This window comes from Carcharodon carcharias, chromosome 1 (assembly GCF_017639515.1).
Source record: "Carcharodon carcharias isolate sCarCar2 chromosome 1, sCarCar2.pri, whole genome shotgun sequence".
Classification (NCBI taxonomy): Eukaryota; Metazoa; Chordata; class Chondrichthyes; order Lamniformes; family Lamnidae; genus Carcharodon; species Carcharodon carcharias.
Window position 1 is genome coordinate 237,559,102 of NC_054467.1, and position 27,227 is coordinate 237,586,328.

Consider the following 27,227-nt stretch of genomic DNA (forward strand, 5'->3'; position numbering starts at 1 on the left):
TTTTGGCCTTCCACCTATCTTTGCACAATTATATACTTTTTCTTTAAGTTTGATATCTTTAACCTTTCTAGTCAACCACAGATGGTGTGTCCATCCCTTGGTCATTTTCTTACTCATTGGAATGTATCTACTCTGTGTATTTTGAAATATCAGCTTAAATGTTTGCCACTGCATCTCTATTGACCTATCCCTTAGCTTTACTTTAGCCAGCTCTGCTTTGACGCTCTCATAATTGCCCTTATTTAAGTTTAAAAACAAAGTTTTGGACCCACTCCTCTCTCCCTCAAACTAAATTTTATGGTCACTGCTACCTAGGGGTGCCTTCACTATGAGATCATTAATTAATCCCATCTCGTTGCACAATACCAGGTCTAATATAGCCTGCTCTCTGGTTGGATCCAGAACAACCTGTTCTAAGAAACTATCCTGGAAACCTTCATTTGGGCTATCTTTACCCATTTGACTTTTCCAGTCTATATGTAGATTAACATCGCCCATGATTATCACCATGTCTTTCTGACAAGCTCCCCAAATAATTTTCTTCATTTATGCTGCATCCTATCATGTGGTTACTATTCGGAGGCTTGTACACGACAAAAGTCAGGAAATCATTGTTAACCCAATACAAGGCTCTAGTTCAGTCCCAGCTGGAATATTAGCTGGAATCTTTTGTTCTGGAGTCTAGGTTTGGTGGCGGGTATGGAAGTGGGAGTGATTTCCACTAGGGAGGGAGCAGGGGGGTGCGGAGGGTTGGCTTGACCATGCACAATCTTGTGCCGTTCAGCTCATTAACTCTGCACTTGTGAGGTGTTCAGCAATTCTTGTGCCGGGGGCAGTCTGGAAGTCTCCGTTCCCACCATTACCTCATGGGGTCGAAGGTCCAGGTGCCATATTTAATAGGAAATGGGATTAGAATAGTTGGGTACTTGTTTGACCGGCGCAGACTCGATGGGCCAAAGGGCCTTTTTCTGTGCTGTAGACCTCTATGACTCTATGACTATGAGCATGCACTATCCCTTCCACCTTTGCAAGGCCACTGCTGCACCAGTGCCCCCTAACTCTTCCTCCTTTTCTTGATCATCCTCTACTCAACTTGCACTGCCGCCAACTGGTCTCAAGCATAGACTGGCGTTTAAAGATTTTCCCCAAAGAGGACAATGCAGTGGCAACTCGCTATTAATCATGGATGAAGTCTACCTCGCCAGGTGCACGCTCCCTATGTGCAATCGTAAAAGCGAGTGTTCTAATTTCTCGCTAGCAGGGCACTTAATTTGGTGGGGAACTTAATTCTGGCAAGCTGGCATTTTAATGAACATGCATGACTTGCTAACGCATGCAAGAGAGGTTCGATATTGTTCGTCGGAAGCTCGACCTGCCTTTAACCCACCTATAAAGTCCCAAGAACTTAATTCCTAAAGTTCATCCCACCGTTGGGAAACTGATTTTCGGCCTCATGCCAAATTAAGTTGCCCCGCCTGCCAAGCTTCCTGCTGCTGGCGGGACTGTAAGGTTCTACCCATTGTGTCTAATTCTGGGCACTACACGTTAGGAAGGATGTTAATTCTTTGAAGAGTGTGCAGAAGAGATTTACTCGAATGGTTCCAGCGATGAGGGAATGAGACTGGGAAAGCTGGGATTGGTCTCCTGAGAGCAATGAAGATGAAAGGGAGATTTGATAGAGGTGTTTAAAATCATGAAGTGTTTAGAGTAAGAAAAGAGAAAATGAAGGGTGGATAATGAGAGAGCACAGATTTAAGGTGTCTTGTAAAAGAACCAGAGGTGACATGAGGAAAAGCACTTTTATGAGGATCTGGAATGCACTGCCTGATGGAATGGTGGAGGTAAATTCAATAGCAGCTTTCAAAAGGGAATTGGACAAATACTTGAAGGAGAAAAAGTGTGCTGTGATATGGGCAAAGAGTAGTGGCATGGGGTTGTGAGCCAGCATAGACCTGATGGGCAGAATGGCCTCCTTCTGTGCTATCTTATTCTATGACTTCATGATTCTATGCATTTATGTTTCGATTTTGGAATTTAATCATTGAGAGATTTGGATCTTTGCGAGATTTTCAAATGCTTGCAATTTTTTGCCAGTCAGGGTAGTTCAGCCAAACATATTGGACTGTTCAGAATACAATACTGGGAAAGAACAATGAAGGGATGAGTTGTAATGTGCCAAATGGTATTTTCTTGTTCCTAACTTTTTCTTCTGTTTTTAGGCAAAATTTACAATTGGTGGCTTAATTTCCAACAGCAGAGGAAATATTCCATCAGACTATTGGACAGCACAGCATTTGCTGCAATCCAGTCATCAGATACAACACAGTGCGAATCAGAAGTAAAATCTGAGTGTTGGATAAAATCCATCCAGTAAATAATTCTGATTGGAGTCAGTATCTGTTTTAAGGCATGCACTTTATTATTCAGAGCTGAATTGTAGCAATTGCATTCATGAGTCATGCAATCAAAAATAAATCTGTCTGTGGAAGAGAGGCAAGTTGTGCAAGCAGCTTACTCTGAATTTTAACCATGGAGAAATAGAATATAAAACTTTATTGGCAGAAAAAACACTGAATGGGTTCAGGAGGGCATTTTCACATAACAATACAGAGGAGAAAGTGAAGGTTTGACATCGGATAGAATGGGAATAATTGCAAGGTCAACACAAATGCTGATTGTTAATAAAGGCAAAACCAAATTTACAAAGTATGACAAAACATATGCTTCAGCTAACAAACTTCCTGGCTGTGACATTATACGGTTGCAAATGTGACCACTGAAAGGATTGCAGGAAAGAACGAACTTGCATTTACAAGGGTTCTGACAAAAAGCCATTGACTTGAAATGTAAACTGTTTCTCTCTCCAGAGACCCTGCCTAGCCTGCTGAGCATTTCCAGCATTTTCGGTTTTTATTCCTCAAATAAATTCCTACCCTATGTATGCATCTGTCAATTTTCCTCAATTGTCTACAATCTGATTCATTACTCACCAAATGTGAAGTGCCTCAGGGTGTTTTATTACATGAAAAGTGCTAAACATATGCATATTATTAGAGAAATGATTGAATGTCAACTAACCTGCAGCTTAAATTATGACAACCCATGCTTCATTTCACTATCAGTATAATAGCGTCAAGGAATTATTTTCAGGGCCATTGTTCAGTCGTCATCTTTTCTGAAGCTGTCAGCGTTTTTGAAGCTTTTGGTCAACCTTTGCTAATTTTCCAGATTGACATGTGCATTTACCATCAGCAGTTTTTGTTATATTTAGCACAGTGCAAAACTGGTAGGAGAAGGTTCGAGATTATGATGTGCGTTATGAGGTTTGCTTTCATGATGATGATAAATTAATTGACAATCTTAATTCTTAATCTCTCTGCATAGCATCAGGGGCCATAAATATAAGACAGACGCGAATAAATCCAGAGAGAATTCAGGAGAAGTTTCATTACCTAGAGAGTGGCTAAAATGTGGAACTCACTCTTGGTAAGAAGTAGTGGAGGAGAATAGCACATAAGAACATAACAAATAGGAGCAGGAGTTGGCTATTCAGCCCTTTGAGTCTGTTCTACTCTTCAATATAAGCATGTCAGACTTTCTACCTCAACGCCACCTGCCTGCATTATCTCCATACTGTTAATTCCCTCAGTATCCATAAGTCTATTGATTTCTCTCTTGAATATACTCAACAACTAAGCAACCATCATGCTCTGCAGTAGAGAATGCCAAAGATCCACAACCCTTTGAGTGAAGAAATTTCTCCTCATCTCAGTCCTAAATGGCAGACACCTTATTCTGACCCCTTGTCCGAGACTCTCCAGCCAGGGGAAGCACCCATCCAACATCTACTCAATCATCTCCTTAAGAATTTTAGGTTCTTCAATGAGATCACTTCTCATTCTTCGAGGGAATGTAGACCTAGTCTACTCAATCTCCCTTCATGGAACAATAGTCTCTTCAAAGCAAATATATGCTTCCTAAGATAAGGAGACCAAAACTGTAGACTCCAGGCGTGATTGCAACATGCCGTATACAATGATTTCTTCACCCTTATACTCCAATAATAAAGGCCATTTGCTTTCTTAATTGCTTACTATATCCCCGTTAACTTTTTGCAATTCATGTACAAGGACATCAAGGTGCCTCTGAATATCAATATTTGCCAGCCTCTCACCACTTAAAAAATATTCAGCCTTTAACGGGAGGCTGGATAAACATCCGGGGGAGAAATGAATAGAAGGATATGCCGATGGCGGTTAGTTGAAGAGGGATGGGAGGAGGTTCCTGCAGAGCACAAACATCAGCATGGACCTGTTGGGCAGAATGGCCTGTTCATGTGATATAAATACAGTAAGTGGAAAAATGTTTAATATATTTTTTTGGTGCAATTCACATTTTTTTTAAATGTCTAGATTCTCCACAACAAAACCTGGCAAGTGTACTGTTTCGCTGAACCACACATTAATGGCTACGCAATTTGGGAAAAGTAATGGGATGCCCCTGTACCAACCCTGAGTTTAGCCCCGCCTCCTCTCTGTCACTCACCCGGAGCTTTGGATCAGTCCCACTTTCTGCTGCCCATGACATCATTGGTTAGCCATTAGTAAAACGTCATTAAGGACAAACTAAACAGTCTGCGTCACAAGTTCCACATGAAACGTACCGAAATAAAAAATGTTTATAAGCGACTATCGCTTCAATAACGATAAATGAAATGTTATTAACGTCCATGAGAACCTTCCTCCCTTTCACCCATCTCGATAAGCACCGCCTCTTTGTGCACTGATTGATTGGGGAGCTGGTGACGAGTCAGATCCTCATCATCTATTGGCCTGTCGCCACGTCCATCATGCGCTTCCCCACCTCCCCCCCCCCCTCCCCGGGTCCGTGGAAAGGGAGCAGCTAGAACTCGAATTTTCAAAAAAAAGGCCTCGGCTTTAAACCAAGAAAAACAACTATCATGATTGTATTAGTATTAAGGTAACATACACATAGACAGGCATGTAAAATTATCAAAACGTGTTTTTAAGATCCAGTTCGTCGTATTTAAAAACAATCTATCCCGCCCGCCCCCCCTTTTCTCTGATTGGCGGGAGAGCAGCGGTGGGAGAGTGTTGATTGGGGGGAAGTGTCCGTCAATCAGGCGTTATTTCCGGTATGTTGTTATGGGCGGGTGGCGATGTTTGTGGGATCCGGGGGTCGGTTGAACGATGATGCTGATGATGATGAGCAGCAGCAGCAGGAGGAGGAGGATGATAACGGACAGCGGAATGGCCGCGGCTGCTTATTAAAAGAAAAAAAAAAGGCCGTTGCTTTCTTCCCTATCCCCATGCAGGCCTAAGAATTGATTTGAGGCTATTTTTATATTATATACATTTTAGATATTTTTAAACCCCTCCCCCCCCCCCCCCAAAAAAAAGATAAATCCCGATCGGTGATGGAGCCGGTGAGCAGCGGCCGGGCGATGGTCGTGAACGGTTACCATGGAGGTGGCTGCTCGCTGCAGGAAGAGCCAGAGGAGAAGCAGCAGCAACACCACCAGCACCGAGGGAAAAAGGCTGCCGGCCAGCAGAAGCAGCAGTGTCACCTCCACCAGCAACCACAGGAGCCCGAGGCGGAAAAGCGCAGGGCCGGCTGCTCGGAGAGGGAGAGGGACAGGGACCGGGCGCCGAGCACTAGCCGGTGGCTACAGCAGCGTCGGGAGACGGTCAAGAAAAACAGGCCCCGTAAGTAGGGTATAAAGTTCCGTTGATAATCTGCCCGCCCGCCCGTGGTCACAAGGTTACGCAGATATGGCAATGATCTGGGCAGCCTTTTGAATTGCACTGAGTGAGCGATGCGTTTTTAACATTTAAAAAAAAAATAAATTTTCTCTTAATCAATGTTTTAAAATCACCAAGTGCAAAACCGAGGCTTCCCATTGTGTAAACACCCACCGTATCTACATCGCAATCTATATCTAATCCAATGATCCTGGTACCGTCCAGTAATACAATACCCCTTCAAACTCTCTCGAGATCGTTTTACTCTTAAATGGTCAAATTGTAATTGATGGTTCAAGCCCTCTTATTTTTTTTAAAGCCGCTCATTTGTCAAAGCAGAATCTTGAAAAGACTTAAAGCCGTGCAGTAGGTGAAATAAATGCTAACCGGGCTTGCAGCTCAGTCAGGCTCTGCTTTTTTTTTTCGTCGCTTGATTGGATTAGTTACCCTGTAATTCACTGAGGGCTGTCAATTATCTATCATGTACTGATTAGTGTGTGAATCGAGAGAACTGCCCCGTTGGGAAATGTGGGACGGCACTTGATTTCGTTTTTCCGCGTGTGTTCATGTTCAGTCCAAGTGGTCCCTTGACGTCCTGATAATTGTAACGTTTTGTGGAAATCTTAAGGTTGTTTGACTACAGTTCTCAACCTTTTAAACATGACGGACGATTGGTCAACTTAAAATTTATTAGTCAACACCTATTCTGAAAGGAAGCTTAGGAGAAATTTGTCAGGAAAATGGAGAAAGAAGCCTTTTGATCTAATGGTTGCGGCAGTGATCACTGCATCGTTTCATATCGATATTTGGAGCGGAGGTGATCGTGGGACAATGGGATTAGGTTTAGATTGCTCTAGTAGGGCTGCTGCAGATGCAACAGATTCAATATTTTCAATTTTAGAATTACAGATATTTGTAGTGCAGTATTGGATATAGTGCACGTCATTGTTACCTAAGATGGGGACAGAGAAATTAGGGAATTCTAGACCAGTTAGCCTAACATCTGTTAGTCAGGAAATTTATTAGTTTTTAATTAAGGGTAATGTGACAGAGCTAGCCTGGATAAAGATGAGATCATACCTGATGAACCTGGTTGAATTTTTTCAAGGTGACTAAAGTAGTGGACATGGGAATGTATATGGATGGCATTTACATGGACTTCTGTAAGGCATTTTTAACTCATTCATGTTGGCCAGCATTTATTGCCCATCTCTAATTATCCTTGGTGGTGGTGAGCTGCCAATTGTTCTAGTCCATGTGGTGTAGATACACCCACAGTGCTGCTTGGAAGGGAGCTCCAGGATTTTGACCCAGCGACAGTGAAGGGATGGTGACATAATTCCAAGTCAGGATGGGGAGTGACTTGGAGGGGGACTGCCAGGTGGTGGTATTCCCATGTGTCTGCTGCTCTTGTCCTTCTAGGTGGTGTGGTCGTGGGTTTGGAAGGTGTTGTCTAAGGAGCCTTTGTGAATTCCTGCAGTGCATCTTGTAGATACTGTGTGTTGGTGCAGGGAGTGAATGTTTGTGGATGGTGTGCAAGCGGACTGCTTTGTCCTGGACGGTGTCCAGCTTCTTCAGTGTTGTAGAAGCTGCACTTATCCAGGTAAGTGGGCAGTATTCCATCACACTCTTGACTTGTGCCTTGTAGATGGTGGACAGACTTTGGGAGTCAGGAGGTGTTGCTTGTCATAGGATTCCTAACCTCCGAGCTGCTCTTGTAGCCATAGTATTTGTTTGGCTAGTCCAGTTCAGTTTCTGGCCAATGGTAAGCCCCAGAATGTTGATAGTGGGGAATTCAGTAATGGTAATGCCAGTTAATGTCAAGAGGTGATGGTTAGGTTCTCTCTTGTTGGAGATGGTCATTGTCTGGCACTGAGGTGGCATGAATGTTACTTGCCAATTGTCAGCCAGATCTTGCTGCATTTGGGCATGGACTGCTTCAGTGTCTGAGGAATCGCAAATGGTGCTGAACATTGTGCAATAATCACTCATCATCACACATCCTCACTCAGTCAAATGCTGCCTTGATGTCAAGGGCAGTCACTCTCACCTCGCATCAGGAATATAGCTCTTTTGTCCATGTTTGAGCCAAGGTCAGGAGCTGAGTGGCCCTGGCAGAACCCAAACTGAGCATTAGTGCGTAGGTTATTGCTGGGCAAGTGCTGCTTGACAGCATTGTTAACCCCTTTCATCACTTTGCTGATCAAGAGTAGATTTTTGGGGTGGTAATTAGGCAGGGTGATTAGTCCTGCTTTATGTGCACAGGACGTACCTGGGCAGCTTTCCATATTGCTGGGTAGATACTAGTGTTGTAGCTGTACTGAAACAGCTAGGGGTGTGGCAAGTTCTGCAGCACAAATCTTTCAGTACTATTGCTGGATTATTGTCAGGGCCCATAATCTTTTCACTATCTGCTGCCTTCAGCCATCCTTGGTATCATGTGGACTGAATCAAATTAGCTGAAGACTGGCATCTGTGATGCTGGAGACCTCCAGAGGAGGCTGAGATGGATCCAAAGTAGATTCCCCCCCATTTGTCACCGTTCTTCCATGTACACTGCTTACAATGCTGCCTGTCCTTATACCATCAGCATAAGGCACTTCTGCCTGAAATTTCTTGCAAATGCTTCAGCCTTATCTTGTGCACTGATGTGCTGGGCTCCCCCTTCATTGAGGATGGGGATATTTGTGAAGCTGCCTCTTCCAGTGACTGGATGTGGCAGGACTGCAGAGCTTAGATCTGATCTGTTGGTTGTGGAATTGCTTAGTTCTGTCTATCACTTGCTGCTTCTGCTGTTTGGCATGCAAGTAGTCCTGCATTATAGCTTCACCAGGTTGACGACTCATTTTTAGGCATGCCTGGTGTGCTGCTGCTGGCTTGCCCTCCTGCACTCTTCATTGAACCAGGGTGGACCCCCTGGCTTCATGGTAATGGTAGAATGGGGGATATGCTGGGCCATGAGGTTACAGATGGTGTTCGAGTATAATTCTGCTGCTACTGATGGCCCACAGTGCCTCATGAATCCCCTGTTTTGAGTTGCTAGATCTGTTGGAAATATCCCATTTAGCACGGTGTTAGTGCCGCACAACACAGTGGAGAGTATCCTCAATGTGAGGGCGAGACTTGGTCTCCAGAAGGACTGTATGGTGGTCACTCCTACTGATACTGTCATGGACAGATCCATCTGCGGCAGGCAGGTTGATGAGGATGAGGTCAAGCATGTTTTTCTCTCTTGTTGGTTTGAAGTTCATCATAAGACACTGTTAGTTGAAATTGCAGCCCATGGAAGTGAAAGCAAATTATTGACCTGGTTGAGTAATTGAGAGGCAGGACACAGGAGGAATAATGACAAGAATGTGACTAATGGTGTCTTGCAAGGATCTGTGTTAAGGCCTCAACTAACGACTATTCATTAACAACTTAGATGATTGAATAGGAGGTCGCTTCTAAATTTACTGATGGCATAAGGATGGGCAGCATTGAAAGCAGAGTAGGTGGAAGCATAAAATTAGAGATCATGATGGATTAAGTGAATGGACAGAACTGCAGCAAATGGAGGGCATCCACTTTGGATTTTATGTGCTGAGAAACTTGAAACAATGAAGGTCCAAAGAAACTTTGGAGAATACTGATGTACACTAGTCCTCCAGATGTAAACAATGGGATTGTTATCATACTTCAGCCAGAAGGGCTGAGTGGATGATCCATCTCGGCCTCCTCCGGAGGCCCCCAGCATCACAGATGCCTGTCTTCAGCCAATTTGATTCACTCCACGTGATATCAAGAAATGGCCGATGGCACCGGATAGTGCAAAGGCAATGGGCCCTGACAATATTCTGGCAATGGTTCTGAAGATTTGTGCTCCAGAACTTGCCATGCCCTTAGCCAAGCTGTTCCAGTACAGCTACAACATGTATTTGCTTGGTTATGTGGAAAATTGCCCAGGTATGTCCTGTGTACACAAAACTGGGCGAGTCCAACCTGGCCAATTATCCTACTACTCTTGATCATCAGTACAGTGATCGAATGGGTTGATCAACCTTGCTATCAAGCGGCACTTGCTTAGTAATAACCTGCTCACTGACACCCAGCTTGGGTTCTGCCAGGGCCACTCAGCTCCTGACCTCATTACAGCTTTGGTTCAAACATGGACAAAAGAACTGAACTCGAGGTGAGGTAAGAGTGACTACCCTTGACATCAAGACAATATTTGACTGTGTGGCATCAAGGAACCCTCCCAAAACTGGAGTCAGTGGGAATCGGGGGGGAAAACTCTCCGCTGGTTGGCATCATATCTAGCACAAAGGGAGAAGATTTTGTGTGTTGGAGGTCAGTCATCCCAGTTCCAGGATGTCACTGCAGGAGTTTCTTGGGGTAGTGTCCAGTGCCCAACCACCTTCAGCTGCTTCATCAATGACCTTCCTTCCATCATAAAGTCAGAAGCTGGGATGCTCATAGAAGCATAGAAAATAGGAGCAGGAGTAGGCCATTCGGCCCTTCGAGCCTACTCTGCCATTCGTTATGATCATGACTGATCATCCAACTCAATAGCCTGCCCCAGCTTTCTCCCCATATCCTTTGTTCCCTTTGGCCCAAAGAGCAATATTTAACTCCTTCTTGAAAGCATTCAATGTTTTGGCTTCAACTACTTTCTGTGGTAGTGAATTCCACAGGCTCACCACTCTGGGTGAAGAAATTTCTCCTGATCTCAGTCCTAAATGGTTCACCCCGTATCCTCACTGTGACCCCTGGTTCTGGACTCCCCCAGCATTGGGAGGGAACATCATCCCTGCATCCACCCTGTCTAGTCCTGTTAGAATTTTATAGGTTTGAGATTCCCCCCTCATTCTTCTGAACTCCAGCGGTCTTCTCCTAACGAACTCCAGCGGTCTTCTCCTAACGAACTCCAGCAGTCTTCTCCTAACGAACTCCAGCGGTCTTCTCCTAACGAACTCCAGCGGTCTTCTCCTAACGAACTCCAGCGGTCTTCTCCTAACGAACTCCAGCGGTCTTCTCCTAACGAACTCCAGCGGTCTTCTCCTATGTCAGTCCCACCATCCCAGGAATCAGTCTAGTAAACCTTCGCTGCACTCCTTCTACAGCAAGAACATCCTTCCTCAGATAAGGAGACCAAAACTGCACATGCTATTCCAGATGTGGCCTCACTAAGACCCTGTATAACTGCAGCAAGACATCCCTGATCCTGTATTCGAATCCTCTCGCTATAAAGGCCAACATACCATTTGCTGCCTTTACTGCTTACTGCACCTGCATGCTTACCTTCAGCGACTGGTGTACAAGGACACCCAGGCCTCGTTGCACATTTCCCCCCTCTCAATTTATAGCCATTCAGGTAATAATCTGCCTTCCTGTTTTTGCTACCAAAGTGGATAACCTCACATTTATCAACATTATACTGCATCTGCCATGCATTTGCCCACTCACTCAGCTTGTCCAAGTCACACTGAAGCATCTCTGCATCCTCCTCACAGCTCACCCTCCCACCCAGCTTTGTGTCATCTGCAAATTTGGAGATATTACATTTAGTTCGCTGATGATTGCACAATGTTCAGCACCATTTGCGACGACACAGATACTGGAGCAGTCCATGTCCAAGTGCAGCAAGTCCTGGACAATATCCAGGCTTGGACTGAGAAGTGGCAAGTAACATTCATGCCACAAAGTGCCAGCAATGACCATCTTCAACAAGAGAGAATCTAGCTATTGGGCCTTGATGTTGAATGGCATTACCATTGTTGAATCCCACCCCCCCCCCCCCCCCCCCCCCCCCCCATTAACATTCCGGGGGGTTACCATTGACTGGAAGCTGAACTGGACTAGCCCTATAAATACTGTGGCTACAAAAGCAGGCCAGAGGCTAGGAATCCTGTGACGAGTAACTCGCCTTCTGACTCCCCAAAGCCTATCCACCATCGATAAAGGCACAAGTCAGGAATTTGATAGGATAACCCCACTTGCCTGGATGAGTGCATCTCCCACAATACTCTAAGCTTGACACTGTCCAGGACAAAGCTCACTTGATTGGCACCACACCCAGAAACATTCATTCCCTCCATCACCTACGCACAATAGCAGCAGTGTGTACCATCTACAAAATGCACTGCAGGAATTCACCAAGGTTCCTTCAATAGCACCTTCCAAACCCACGACCATCTAGAAGGGCAAGGGCAGCAGCCCATGAGAACACCACCACCTGGAAGTTCCTCCCCAAGTCACTCACCATCCTGACTTGGAAATATATCGCTGTTCCATCCATGTTGCTGGGCCAAAATCCTGGAACTCCCTTCCTAACAGCACTGTGGGTGTACCTACACCACATGAACTGCAGCGGTTCAAGAAGGCACCCTGCTGCAATGCTCTGAAGGGCAATTAGGGAAGGGCAATAAATGCTGGCCCAGCCAGTGAAGCCCACATTCCTTGAAGGAATTTTTAGAAGTCCTGGTTAGACCACACCTCGTGTACTATGAGCAGTTTGGACACCACTCTTAAGGATGGATATGAGTGCAGTGTAGATTTGCCAGAATGATACCTGAAATTCAAGGGTTAAATTACAAAGAGAGATTATGCAAACTCGTGTTCTGTTCCCTGGAATTTGGGTTATGTGGTGATTTGATCAGAACTTGGGAGAACAGAGGTTAGATAGAGAAACTATTTCTGCAAGTTGGTATGTGTTAGATTAGGGGGCATAGTCAACAAATTAGAGCCAGACCTTTTGGGTGTGAAATTAGGAAACACTTCACACACAGGCTGATAAAGTTTGGAACTCTTGTCCACATACTAGGTTAGTTGTAGATTTTAAATCTAAAATTTTTGTTATCCAAAGATATTTAAGGTATTTGGGGAATTAAGGTGTACAGTTTAATGCATTCATCATGGTCATGATGGAACATGCTCTGGACCTCGTCCTCTTCCTATGTTTCTATCATGCACTAAAATGAGGGCTGCTATTCATGATGTAATGTGAACTAACCAATTATTATATTGTCAACTGACAGCCTTCTACAACCACTTACCTGCACTGATGCCTATTAAAGAATGGAGGCTCAAGTGTTTTAAGAAACCTTGTTGCTCAAGCTTGTATTTGTTTTAGTCTGTGCACTTTCTAAGATGAGGGTGGATGATATTTCCTCAGCATAGCTGTCTGGCCTGAATGGCGCTTCTCTTAGTATTTCCAGCCCTGACCTATCTGTAAAACCTTGAGCATGAGTTGATGCTGTTGTATGTGAGTTTTACTGATGCACAGTCAATGAGTTGGTGGCTGTTCAAAATTTCACAGAGCTTCAGAACTATTTGGAAGTTGATAGCTTCTGCACAGTTTCAAGCTGATGGTGCCAACTCAATAGAATCGAGCTTTTGATGTGCAGGAAGCTGCCAGTTTGCGAGTAGCTCTTGAAAATCTGAGAAAGGAATTAACTGGTTAGGACTTGAGGAAGAATTAGCTTGGATTTTGAAGGCCTGGGAGTGATTGACTTGCTTGATGGGGAGGAGTGTAGCACCTTGCTCCCCACTGTCACCTCTTTCTATGTTTTTAATACTTGATGGAACGGGAGAGAATTGGAGCGAAAGCAAATTTCCAAATTGTTTGGGGTAAGGGAAGAAAGAGCAGAATTAGGTACTTTAAATCAATTTTCTCTGCTTATGCTCTGCAGTTGCAGGAACTCTGTAATGGGTCCATAATTTCCTTCAATTTGTCTTTTATTCAGTGTCTACGTTTTCCAGTCGTTCTTGAATATGAAGTCATATTTGAACGTGCAAGTTTGTGAAATCAAGTCCTTTGGTAGAAAATAATTTTAGGAAACAAAATATTTCTCTAATTGGTTGAGCTTCATGCTTCCATAATTGGAGGCAAGCTTCTATTTTAATGCTGAAGGAAAGAAATCAAATACAAAACTGTTTATTTTGGCAATTAAAAGCTTTTGTCGTATTTGAAAACCTGATCAGTTTCATTTTTGTTCAAAGAATAAAAATTTGCAGTTCATACTAGTTTTCTGCCTTTGTTTGTGGGATATTTCCAACTGCTGAGGAAGTGTTCTTTGTTCTCGAAATAAGGGGTTCTGATGTCAATAACATGACTTGAGAAATAGCTATTCCTGGCTTTAGATAGTCAGCTAGAACATGGCTGATCTTCTCCCTCGGTGCCATTTTCCAGCACACTCCCCATATCCCTTGATATCTTTATCTGTCGATCTGCCTTGAATATACTCTGAGCCTCCACAGTCCTCTCGAGAATTCCAAATGTTCACCACCTGAGTGAAGAAATTTCTCCTCACCTCAAACTGAAATGGGGTATCCCTTATTATGAGACTGTGTCCCTTGGGTCTATACCACACGTGCCACTCCCCCCCCCCCCCCCCCCCCCCCCCCCCCCAAAAAAAAAAACCAGGGGAAACATCCTTCCTGCATCTACCCTGTTGACCTCTTTAAAAGATAAGCACACAAAATTATTATTTTTTTGTTTATTTCCCTTTTTGTTTTTTCCCTTTTTGTTTTTTCCCTTGAGAAAACTGGGATTATTTTTGATTATGTATAATTTATATTAAATTTAATATTTTTTTCTCTTCTGTATAATGCTACACTGGTATTATTCATACTAACTATTCTTAAGACCATCCTTACTTGCTGGAGCAGTAGTCGATTTCAGAAGAAAATTATCAATTTGATTTCTAATTTATAGAGGAGAAAATCTATTCACTTGAGTTTGCATTGAAAGCCAGGATCAAAATATCCACATGGCTTTGTGTGACACGCTGAATGGATTTAGCAGAGGAAGATCAAGAAAGTCTATGTGTAGCTGCAGAGTTGGGGCATGAGCTAAGTATCCATATTCTTTTGACATGGGAGTGAGTGCTGGTCCAGAAGGCTACAACTGAAGGGGCTATCTTTGCCTGAAAAGAAATGAACGCCACATTCTTGCACTAGGAGCATAAATAAAACAGTAGGGGAAGTCTATCATGAGGAAGCCCAGAGATGAGGCTAGAGTGGAGGAGCAAGTTGATGTGTTGTAACAGAAGCAGAAATAAATGACGACATTTTTATTCTTTTGTGGGATGTGAGCATTGTTGGCAAGGCCAGCATTTGCTCATTCCTAATTGTCCTTGATACAGTGGTGATAAGCTGCCGCCTTGAACCACTGCAGTACACCCACAGTGTTAGGGAGCTCCAAGGTTTTGACAAAGCAGCAGTGAAGGAACGGCAATATAGTTCAAAGTTGGGATGGTGTGGCTGGGCGGGGAACTTCCAGGTGGTGGTTTTCCCATTCGCCTGCTACCCTTGTCTTTCTGGATGGTAGAGGTTGAGAGTTTGGGAGATCCTGTCAAGGAGCCTTGGTGAGTTGCTGCAATGCATCTTGTAGATGGTACAGACTGTCTCTGTGCAGTGGTGGAGGAGGGTGTGGTTGTTAAAAGTAGTGGATGGCTGCCAATCAAGCAGGCTGCTTTGTCCTGGATGATGTCAAGCTTCTTGTGTTGTTGGAGCTGCATTTGTGCAGCCAACTGGAGAGTATTCCATCACACTCCCAACTTGTGCATTGTAGATAGTGGACAGGTTTTGGTGAAGTCAGGAGATGACTTTTCTCCTTAGAGTTCCCAGCTTCTGACCTGCTCTTGTACCCACAGCATTTGTATGGCTGTTCCAATTCCGTTTCTGGTCAATGGTAACCTCAAAGCTGCTGTTAGTGGGGGAATTCAGCAATGGTAATGCCATTGAAATTCATGGGGAGATGGTTGAATTCTCTTGTTGGAGATGTCATGGCCTGGCACTTGTGTGGTCCAGATGTTACTTGCCACTCAGTCCAAGCTTGAATATTGTGCAGGTCTTGCTGCATATGGGTGCAGACTGCTTCAGAAGTCACGAATGCTGCTGAACAAAGTCATCAGTGAACATCCCCACTTTTGACTTTATGATGGAAAGAAGGTCATTGATGAAGCAGCTGAAGATGCTTGGGCCTAGGACACTACCCTGAGGAACTCCTGCAGTGATGTCCTGGAATTAGGATGACTGACCTCCAACAACCACAACCATCTCCCTTTGTGCTAGGTATGTCTCCATCCAGCAGAGAGTTTTCCCCCTGGTTTGCATTGACTCCAGTTTTGCTAGGGCTCCTTAATGCTGCACTCAGTCAAATATTGCCTTGATGTCAAGGACAGTCACTCTCACCTCACCTGTCCTTTTTGTGGGCAGGACATACCTGGGTAATTTTCCACATAGCTGGGTAGATGCCAGTGTTGTAGCTGTACTGGAACAGCTTGGCTCAGGGCATAGCTAGTTCTGGAGCACAAGTCTTCAGTATTATTGCCAGAATATTGTCAGGGCCCATAGCCTTTGCAGTATCCAGTGCCTTCAGCCTTTTCTTGATATCATGTGGACTGAATTGAATTGGTTGAAGACAGGCATCTGTGATGCTGGGTACCTCAGGAAGCTGAGATGGATCTTCCACTTGACACTTCTGGCTGGAGATTATTGCAAATGCTTCAGCCCCATCATTGAGGATAGGAATATTTGTGGAGGCGTCTCCTATTGTTTAATTGTCCGTTCACAACTTGATGTGGCAGGACTGCAGATATATTAAGGGTGCAAGAATCTGTCCCATTTAATGCCACACAACATGATGGAGGGTGAGTTGCATGGGATAATAGTATGGATAAAAGATTCTATAAGTAGTGGATGTGAATAGTGTTAAGGAAGTGGTACATGTGTTACAAGCGGCAAGACAGTGGCAATATTGTAGAGAGGTTTACGGACAGTTGAGTGAAACATGCAAGAACAAGGTGATGTTGTGGATTTCATTAAACAACCCCAACATTCACTGGGATTTTATTAGTTATTCGTTAAAGTTAGTAGTAGTGCATTGTTTTAATCATAGAATGCAACCAAGACTTTCATTCCAGGAGCAAGTCCCCCTCTAATTTACACACCATCTTGAATTGGAACTATAGTATCATTCCTTCATGTCACTGGGTCAAAATCTTGGAACTCCCTTCCTAACTGCAGGGTTCAAAAAGATGGCTCATTCCACTGTCTTGAGGACAGTGGGGGAACAGCAGTAAATGTCAGATTTGCCAGTGGCACTTTCATCTCATGAGCAGATTTTTAAAAAAAAACTGACTTCTTAATCAACAAGAAAATGAAGAGTGGAAATAACTCGAAAAAGAACAATTATTAAAAAGTGACCCCCACAAGTTGGGTCAATGTAAGATTATTGAAGAATAGTAGATTGCACCCTTATCTGTGACTAGACATGAAAAAGTAACTTTTTGATTAGAAGCCAACGTTAGCATTGTAACATAGCACTTGGGAGCAGGAGTAGGCCATTTGGCCCTTTTCAGAGCTAGCTGTGCCATTCTGTAAGATCATGGCTGATCTGGCTGTGGTCTGAGCTCTACTTTTTTGTCTGCCCTCCCCCCATAACCCTTGATTCTCTTGCCTGTCAAAAATCTATCCGACTCAGCCATGAATAAATTTCGAGACCCTGCCTCCACTACTTTATGGGGAAGAGAATCCCACAGACAAACAACCCTCTGAGAAAAAAATTCTCCTCATTGCTCTTGAAAGGGAGACATCTTATTCTTAAACTGTGTGCCTTAGTTCTAGTTTTTCCACAAGTGGAAACATTCTCCCAGTATCCATCCTATCAAGTCCCCTGGATCTTAAATGTTTCATTAAGATCACCTCTCATTCTTCTAAACTCCAATGCATATGTGCCCAACTTGTTCAGTCTTTCTTCGTAAGTTAAGCCCTTCATCCAAACAATGAGTCGAATGAACTTTCTCTGAACTTCTAAAGCGGTTATCTTTTTTTCAAATAAGGAGACCAAAATTGTACATTGTACTCCAGCTGTGGTTTCACCAAGGCCTGTACAGTTGGAGTAAAACTTCCCTACTTTTATATTCCATTCCCCTTGCAATAAATGCCAGCATTCCGTTTGCCTTCCTAATCAGTTATACAATCTCTCATTTAATTAATATACTGTTATGTGGCAGATGTGTGCCAGACAGACCAAATCCATAAGGGAAACTTGGTCATGCTATCATGACAGTTTTACAATTTGTATTTATTATGAAAAGATATGTACACTGAATTCAGAAGTGATGAGACCATCAAGAGATTTTAAAAATTAAATTAAAATATTTATTAACAAAATGAAAGATTTCAACACATACATAAAACTACAAATTACTCACTAATATAAATACTCCTAAAGTTCCTAATTAACCTGATTCCCTGTTACCTTTAAGGCAACAGCCCAAAATGGGTTTTATATTTAAAATAAACTCAAAGTTAACACACTACCCTGAATGGTGGAATTCCAAATGGCTTTTCCCCAACTTTACTTTCATTAGATAGCAGACTTATGCACAAATGCTGGAGGCTTTATTAAGGCTATTTCATATACTCCTTTTAGATCTTACATAGCTCTTTTCACACAGCCTTTCATTCTCCTTTTATATTTGTTTCTCTCTGTAAATTCTATTGTTCCATATGTCTTTGGAACTGTATCTTCCTCATACAAAAGCTTTCATGTTGCCAATATTGTCAATAAACTTAGGGAAAAAATAACACACTACTTAGCCTTGCTTGTCTGGCTAGTTGTAAATGGACTAAAATCTCTTCATTTATCTATCAAAAAAAAAAATGCAAATTCCCTTACGTGCTAAGCCAGCATCCATGTTTACTTATTAGCATTTCAAGCACACCCTACCAATTTTCGTGTCATCTGTGAACTTCTTGATCATACCTCTTATATTTAAGCCCAAATCATTTATGTACACCACAAACAGCAAGGGCCCCTGCTGGAACCTCACTGGAAACGGACTTCTAGTCACGGAAGTATCCCTCGACCATCACCCTCTGCTTCCTGCCTCTCGGCCAATTTTGGATCCAATGCACCAATGTTGCCTTGGATCCCATGGGTTCTTACTTTCTTGACCAGTCTGCCATGAAGAATCTTATCAAAAGCCTTGCTAAAGTCCATGTAGACCATGTCAAATGCATTACCCTCATCAACGCTCCTGGTTACCTCCTCAAAACATTTGATCAAATTTGTCAAACGTGATCTTCCCTTAAACCCATGCTGACTATCCCTGATTAATCTGTCTCTCTCCAAGTGCAGATATATTCTGTGTCTCAGAATTCTTTATAGTAACTTCCCCACCACTGAGGTTAGACTGACTGGCGAGTAATTTCCTAGTCTATCCCCTCCTTTTTTTAATAATGGGACAACGTTAGCAGTCCTGCAGTCCTCCAGTCCTCTGGCACCTCACCTGTGGCAAGAGAGAATTTGAAGATTACTGCCAGAGCCCCTGGTATCTCTTCCCTTGCCTCCCTCAACAGCAGGATACATCCCATCCGGGCCTGTGGATTTGTCTGCTTTTTTAAGGCTGCTAAACCCGCTAGCACGCTCTCTGTTAATTTCCTGTAATATTTCGGCTCTCCACCCTGATGTCCTTACCTGCGTCATCCTTTTTCATTATGAAGGCCAACGCAAAGCATTCATTGACAACTGTATCCACGTCTTCTGGGTCCACCACATAGATTGCCTCTATGGTCCCTAATTGGTCCTACTCTTTCCCTAGTTATCCTCTTGCTCTTCTTATATTTTTTTAAAACCCTTGAGTTTTCCTTTATTCTGCCCACCCATACTTTCTCATGTATTCTCTTAACTTTCCTTTTTAAGGTCCCCCCCCCCTTCCACTTTTTACGCAGCTCTAGAGACTCTGCAGTATTGAGCCCTCGGTATCTGCCATAAGCTTCTCTTTTTTCTTAATCCTAACCTTTTATGTCCTTATTTCTCTTATATCCAGGGTTCTCTGGACTTGGTTCTCCCCCACCTTTGTCTTTCTGGAAACATACTTGCCCTGTACTCTCTATTTCCTCCTTGAATGCATCCCACTGCTCTGATGCAGTTTTATCTGCAAGTGGCTGCTCCCAGTCCACTTAGGCCAAATCATATCTCACATTAGTAAAATTAGCCTTTCCCCAACAAGAACTGAAAATGCTAGAAAAACTCAGCAGGTCTGACAGCATCTGTGGAGAGAAAAACAGAGTTGACGTTTCGAGTCCGTATGGCCCTCCTCCAGAGCTGCGGAGCTTCAGTAGCTCTGAAGAAGGATCATACGGACTCAAAACGTCAACTGTTTTTCTCTCTACAGATGCTGTCAGATCTGCTGAGTTTTTCCAGCATTCCCTGTTTTTGTTTCAGCTTTCCAGTATCCACAGTATATTACTTTTATCTTTGTCTTTCCCCAGTTTAGAACATTTATTTCTGGCCCAATCTTATTCTGTTCAATAACTGTCTAAATCTAACTGAGTTATGGTCACTATCTCCAAAATGCTCCCCTAATGGTAAACCTTCCACCTGCCCAAGCTCATTTCTGAATATTAGGTACAGAACTGCCCCCTTGTTGGACTTTCTACATACTGACTAAAAAAAAGTTCTCCTGGATGCAACTTGAGAATTTTGCGCTCCCCCTACCTTGCACACTCAAACTATCCCAGTTAATATTTGGGTAGTTAAAATCTGCTACTATTACTGCCTTATTATTTCTATACTTCTCGGCAATTTGATTAAATATTTGATCCTCCCTCTCTCCCTGACTGTTTGGCGGCCTATGGTACACACCCTATGGTGTGTTTTCCCCTTTTGTGTTTTTTTACTTCTATCCACATGGCCTCATTAGATCATCCTTCCAAAATATCATCCCTCCTCACTGCTATAATTGAATCCTTGATCAATATCGTGATTTCCACCCCACCTCTTCTATCCCCCCTCTAGCTGAATACCCTGTAACCTGGAATGTTGAGCTGCCAATCCTGCCCTTTTAGCCAAGCCTCTGTTATAGCTAACTTAATAGTTTTCTCTCTCACTCTTCTTTCTGCCTCTTTATTGTCTTTTTACTCATTCTTTGCTGGTTCTTAAAATCTGTCCAATCCTCTGAGTGGCCACAAATCTTGGTAGATTTCTACAGCGCTTCTTTCAATTTAACACTATCCATAACTTCCTTATTTCGCCATGTGTATCTTTCTCAGAGTCTTTTTCTCACTGGGATAAATCTTTATTGAGAGTTATTAAATATCTTAAAAGTCTGCTATTGGATCCCTACTGTCCTACCTTTTAACCTAGTTTCCCAGTTCACCTTAACCAGCCTGCCTTCACACCTTCATAGTTACCTTTTATTTAGCTTTAAAATACTACCTGTGGACCCACACTTCTCCCTTTTAAACTGAACATGAAATTCTATCATGTTGTGATCGCTATCACCTAGAGGCTCCTTTACCATGAGGTGACTGATTAATCCTGACTCATTGCACACTACCCATGTCAAGAATAACCTGCTCCCTGGCAGGCTTTAGAACATACTGCTCTAAGAAATTGCCCTGAAAACACATTCTGAACTCATTTTCCAGGCTACGTTTGCCAATTTGATTTCCCCAATGATTGTTGCGGTACCTTTCTTTCTTACCCCGTTTATTTCTTCCTGTATGCTCTGTCCTACAGTGTAACATCCTGATCTTTCAAGCCAAAGTCATCTCTCAGTACTGAACTAATGCCATCCTTAATTAACAAAGCTATCCTGTCACCTTTTCCTAGCTTCCTGTCATTCTAATATGTCAGTAACCTTAAATGTTCAGGTCCTAGCCTTGGTCACTTTTCAGCCATGCCCCTGTAATGCCTATTGGGTCAAACATATCTATCTCTGCTAACAATTCATCCCTTTTGTTACGATGCTGTGTGCATTCAGATACAGGGCCTTAAACTCAAACTCTTTTTTTTGCAATCTTTGGTATTATCTGCTGGCACACTCACAATTGTATGTTCTGCCCTTCCTGTCACACTCTGATACTCAGTACCCAAATTGCTATCCTGCTCTATAACATAGTTGTTTCCCTTTATTCTATCTCCCCTCTCATGATCTCCTCCCTCTACTATTTAGTTTAAAGCTCTCTGTTGCCTGAGTTATACGACTTGCCAGAACAATGGCCTCAGCATATTTCAGGTGTTCCAAAGGTACAACTTCTGCTTTTCCCTCATACTGGTGCCAGTGCCCCATGAATTGAAACTTATTTCTCCCACATCAATCTTCATCTCTAATGTCAGTTACCCTGTGCCAATTTGCTCATGGCTCAAGTGATAATCCAGAAATTATTAGCAACCAGTTCACAGATCAATGTAAGTTCTCTAAATAAAGGCAAAATACTGTAGATGCTGGAAATCTGAAACGAAAACAATAAATGCTGGAAAAACTTAGCAGATCTGACAGCATCTGTGGAGAGAGAGAGACAGAGATAAGATTTAGAGTCCGTATGACTCTTCAGATCGGATTTCAGATCTGAAGAAGAATCATAGGGACTTGAAACGTTATCTCTGTCTCTCTTTCTCACCACAGATGCTGTCAGACCTGCTGAGTTTTTCCAGCATTTTTTGCCTTTGAGTTCTTAGTGGGAAAAATACAAAATTGATATGCCCCAAGAAAGCAAATGTGGTGTTTCAGGAATGCAGATTTTTGAATAAATAGATGATAACCTAATTTAAGATTTGAAACACCACAAAATTAGGGGTAACAATATGAAAAATCATGAATATGTGGTGATCTGAATGCACATCATTCTACTTCAGGCAAGTGAAATCTGAAGTCCTGCTTCAGCACTGAAATGGCTCCAAGAAAAAGTTGCAAATGCCCTTCTCTGTGACCTTGACCATGGCACTCCATATCTCTCCTGATCATTCTGAACCCTTTGAAATGATTGACCACACCAACTACTGTTCAGCTGAGTGGGACACTGGTTCTACTCCTCTTATCCATCTACCTGTAAGCAGACAATCTCCTGCAATGGCTTCTATTCTCACCACCACATTGTTACATCTTGAATTACCTGCAAATCAGCCTTTGATCAATTTCTATTTCTCATCTACGTGATTCCCCTTAATGACATCATTCAAAGACATAACATCAGCTTCCACATATACTGATAACATCCAGCTCTACCTCCTCATCGTGTCTCAACCACTCCACTGTCTGTATTTTTTATCATGCTTGGCTGGCGTTGAGTCCTGAATGAGCTGCAGTTTTCTTCAGTTAAACAGAGCAAGACTGAAGCCATTGGCCTGTGCCACAAACTCCATTTCCCTCCATCACTGATTTCAATCCCCTCTCTGGCTGTTGTATTGGATTGAACCGGACTCTTGACAACGTCGATGCCCAGAGCTGATTATCTGACACGATATCCATTCATCCCAAAGACTGCCAACTTCCACCTTTGTAATATCGCCTGCTGAAATCCTCACCCATGTTTGTTACTTTCAGATTGACTATTCCACTGTTCTCCTGGTTGGCCTCCATAAACTTGAGCTTGTGCAAAACTCTGCATTCTAGCCTGCACCAAAACCTGTTTGCCCATCTCACCTCGGCTAGCTTAGCTACATTAGTTCTTGAACCACCTACGCCTTGATTTTAAAATTCCCATCCTTATGTTCAAACTCCTCCATAGCTTTGACTTTCCCTCTTTGTAATTTCCTTCACCCATGCATTCTTCGAAGAATTCTGTTCATCCAAATCTTGCCTTGTGCATTCCCTTTATCCCACTGTTGATTGTTATGACTAAGTTTTAAATTCTGGAATTTCCTCCCTCAACCTTTCCATCTCCTTTAAGAGTCTCCTTAAAACCCCCTTTTCCCTGTTCTAAATGCCAGTTCTTTGATTTTTGTCACAGGTGGATATGTTTGCCTTTTTGCGACAGAATGTAATTTGATGGAGTTACCTAAATGCACTGTTATATTGTATGATTAGTATTATGTCTGACAATTTCTAGTGCATTAAATCATGCTTTGGCAAGATTGATGGTTTCCGATGTCCTGCAGTTTCTACACTATCCATACTATGACTAACCATTGAGATTTTCAAGTTCCAGTTGAAAACATTAATTTTTGAAATAAAAATTGGTCTTTTATAGAAGGAGCAATATTACCTTTTTAGATACTTATAATTTAATAATACCTGAGTAATTTCAAAGAATTAATGAAGTACATTCTTGCATGTTTTGGAACATTGTTTTGGATTTTAATGCCCACATACATAAAATTTGAAGATAGTTGGTTTAAATTCCTGAGAAACTCTTTGTAGCTGTTCACCAATTTTTTCCAGACAGAATTCAGTCAGTCAGTACCAATCTCTTTCCAATTTGAAATTGGAACATCTGTTCTAACAACTTTTTAATATTAAATCACTTTGCTTTTAAATTGACAGCCAATAGCTTTCTATCCAATGCAAATCACATTAGGAGTAAATGTTCCAAATGTGCATTTAGTATTTCATTGAATATCAATCATCTGTTTCTTAGTGTAATTTTATTCAAGTCATCTTAGTCTTTAATGTGACATGTCTGAGGATAGTTGGGATTGGATAAATTCGCATTTCATAAATATCAACTTGCACTAACTTCCTGCAATTGTTTTAGTTCTATCATGTTAAAAATGCCTTCGAGTCGAAATAGGTTCGCTTCTAAATCTCATATTTAAATGTACTATCAAATTTATTTAATAGTTTTCTCCTATTTCATTAGCATATCATAAAACGTGTTGCAGCCCATTGAAAATGAAGGCCCATTGAAAATGAAGGCAATGAGTTAGAATGTTAGTTGTAATCGATTAATTCGATACGAAATGTTTAATTTTATTAAATCTGCATTCTTGGATTAAAATTTGGGATTAATCCCAAATTTTCAGAAATGCCTAGAATACTACATGAAATTATCATTCCCTTGTACTAAAATACATTTATTCCTTTTTCGTTCATTGGTATCAGCTAATTCTCTGAAAGAAAATATTAGCTTTTTAATAGTGAATTCTTCAATATATAGCAGTTTTCTACATTTAGTTTTTAAAAAGCTAATTTATTTTAAACTTTGGACCTGCACTGAATGGAACACAGTGCTCTAAGGGGGTGAACAGATGCTTAGAGCTAGTTGAAGTGACAGCATGAAAACAAGCCAATCTGCTTAGGTGACAAGCCAGGGGAGAAATAAGACTCTGAGGAAGAGGGGTGTGTAGGGGTTTGGGTAAGAAGGATTTGTTTCATTTTCTCTTCACTGGTTATGACTCTGCAGCATTGACCTTGGACTTATAATTCCTGCACGCTGTATTGAGAATGGTTTGATGGTTTACTTAAAAGCATTTAAACTGTAAGGCTAGTGTTCACCAAACTACCAGAATAGTCCACTACCAGAATTGGCAAGCAGCCAAAATTTTCTGTTTCGTATTTCAGTGTTTAACTAATTTAATTATTTTTCAGCATACTTGCAAATTAAGATGAGAGTTTTCAAGAAATTATTTAGACTATTTCTGATAATGGTTCTATAATTTGCAGAGAAAAACGTGTGTATCAAAAGTTGGAATTTAGTGCTTTGATTTGAATAACCTAAAGTTAAATGAAGTGATCTTGAATTAAGACTAGTTGATATCTACAGACTTAATACTTTAGAAAGCTTCAAGAAGCTTGGGAATTTCCAAGCTATTTGAGACTTTCCCCCAAAGACATGCCCTCACTGAACACTGATTTTAAAAAAAAACTTTTATTTTTTATTCATTCACGGGATGTGGGCTTCCCTGGCTTGGCCAGCATTTATTGCCCATCCCTAGTTGCCTTGGAGAAGTTGGTGGTGAGCTGCCTTCTTGAACTGCTGCAGTCCATGTGGTATAGGTACACCCACAATGCTAAACTCATTGCCTCTTGCAAATACAGATATGGTGCTTTTGTCAACTTGATGCTCAAAATGAGTAATAAATGGGACACTTAATCTATGTGACTAACCATATACAGAAAAAGTTTGCTTGGACCCCAGGTGCAACTTTTTCTTCTCTCGCCAATGCAACATTGCTCGATTATGACTAGTTGACAGTCTCTTGTGTTTTTTAAGCAAAGGCTGTTGAGAATCATCTGGAGAACTTCTGGCCAGCCTTCATTTTTCACCCTCTGCAAACCTGAGCTCATCCAAAACTCTTCTGTCCATGTCAGAATCATCAGATCTCCTTCACCCATTATCCCAAGATTCTGTGGCTTACGTTGATTTCCACTTGGCAATATGTCAAGTTTAAAATTCTCCTTGTTTTCAAATCCCTCTGTGGCCTATCTCTAACATCCACCAAAACCTCTGCAGTCCTACAGTTCTAGCCTCCAGCACATCCTAATTTTAATCACTTAACTCCAGGCCATTGTGCTTTCGGAAGCCTTGGCCCTAAGCTCTGGAATTCCTCCCTTAGCTCTTCACCTCCTCTCTTAAGATGCTCTTAAGTGGCTCAATGCTAACTCTAATTGAAATGGTCCTGTGAAGTGCTTTGGCACCTTTTGTTAGTTAGAGGTACTATACAAATGCATGGTTTACACAGAAATCCTGGTGTTTGTCCAACTAATCTGTATGTTTACTTGGAACAAATAGTTCTAAACACATTCACCAGCCATATTCCTATATCCCTTTAATCCTTTTCACTTATTTCTGAACCAATCAGTAGGTCTGACTTAGAGTATTGTACTTGTGATGTTCTTTTAAGCAATCATGAATTTATTTTTGAATTTTGCTTTTTACATGTAGCTTTTCCATGGTTTGGCATGGACATTGGTGGAACTTTGGTAAAACTGGTTTATTTTGAACCAAAGGACATCACTGCTGAGGAAGAGGAGGAGGAAGTGGAAAATCTGAGGAGTATACGGAAATATTTGACCTCCAATGTGGCCTATGGATCCACAGGCATCCGTGATGTTCGTCTTGAACTCAAAGATTTGACAATTTGTGGACGCAAAGGCAATTTGCACTTCATAAGGTTTCCTACTCAGAACATGCCAGCATTTATTCAGATGGGCAAAGCCAAACACTTTTCTAGTCTTCACACAACACTCTGCGCTACTGGAGGCGGGGCATACAAATTTGAGCCAGACTTGCGTACAGTATGTATATCTTAATTTTGTTTTTCATGTATCGAAATTTGGGACTGCAGAACCATGTGCAGTCATCTATTAAATTGTTTTCTCTGCTCATTTCAGGATTGAGATTAATTTAGAAATGAGGCGGTCATTCACAAATACATTTTCTGCTTCAGAGATCTGTTCTGGTAGATGAGTTTTAAAATGTGTGCAGTCTCTTTAAGGGTTTAAGGATCATGTTTTAACATTCTAGAAGTTTGAGCGCTGAGGATGTAACCAAAACTATCAGTGTCTAAAACTCCCATAGTTTTCTTCACTATCAGCCTCCTGTCCTGACCTATACATATCCCTTGAATACTGCCACTACCGCTTTCCTCTAGTTCACCTATTTCTTGCGTTATGTTCCAGCCTTATGCATGCGCTTCCTTGCACTGAAAGTCACAAACTGGAGTCGCACAATTTCCTGTAACTCTTTGTGTGTACCAGAAGCGCAGATTTGTAAAAAGTAGTGCACTATTAGTGTTTTTGCTGATTT

The 27,227-nt window shown here is 42.1% G+C and overlaps 2 protein-coding genes across 3 annotated transcripts in view; both read left to right on the top strand.

Annotated features, from left to right (window-relative positions):
- Positions 1–2,941, top strand: part of mavs (mitochondrial antiviral signaling protein) — a 62,353-nt gene extending 59,412 nt beyond the window's left edge. The window contains exon 6 of the mRNA XM_041215465.1: positions 2,220–2,941. The gene's annotated coding sequence lies outside the window, so the exon portion shown is untranslated. The remainder of the gene's footprint in view (positions 1–2,219) is intronic.
- Positions 2,942–5,185: 2,244 nt separating this feature from the next.
- The window catches only part of LOC121279701 (pantothenate kinase 3-like), a 44,035-nt gene continuing 21,993 nt past the window's right edge, over positions 5,186–27,227 (top strand). Inside the window, exons 1-2 of one of the 2 annotated variants that reach the window (XM_041190951.1) lie at positions 5,186–5,726; positions 26,364–26,716. In XM_041190951.1, the coding sequence (XP_041046885.1) occupies positions 5,438–5,726; positions 26,364–26,716 (642 nt within the window). In that variant the 5' untranslated portion in view covers positions 5,186–5,437. The remainder of the gene's footprint in view (positions 5,727–26,363; positions 26,717–27,227) is intronic. The other variant, XM_041190947.1, reaches the window with a different exon arrangement.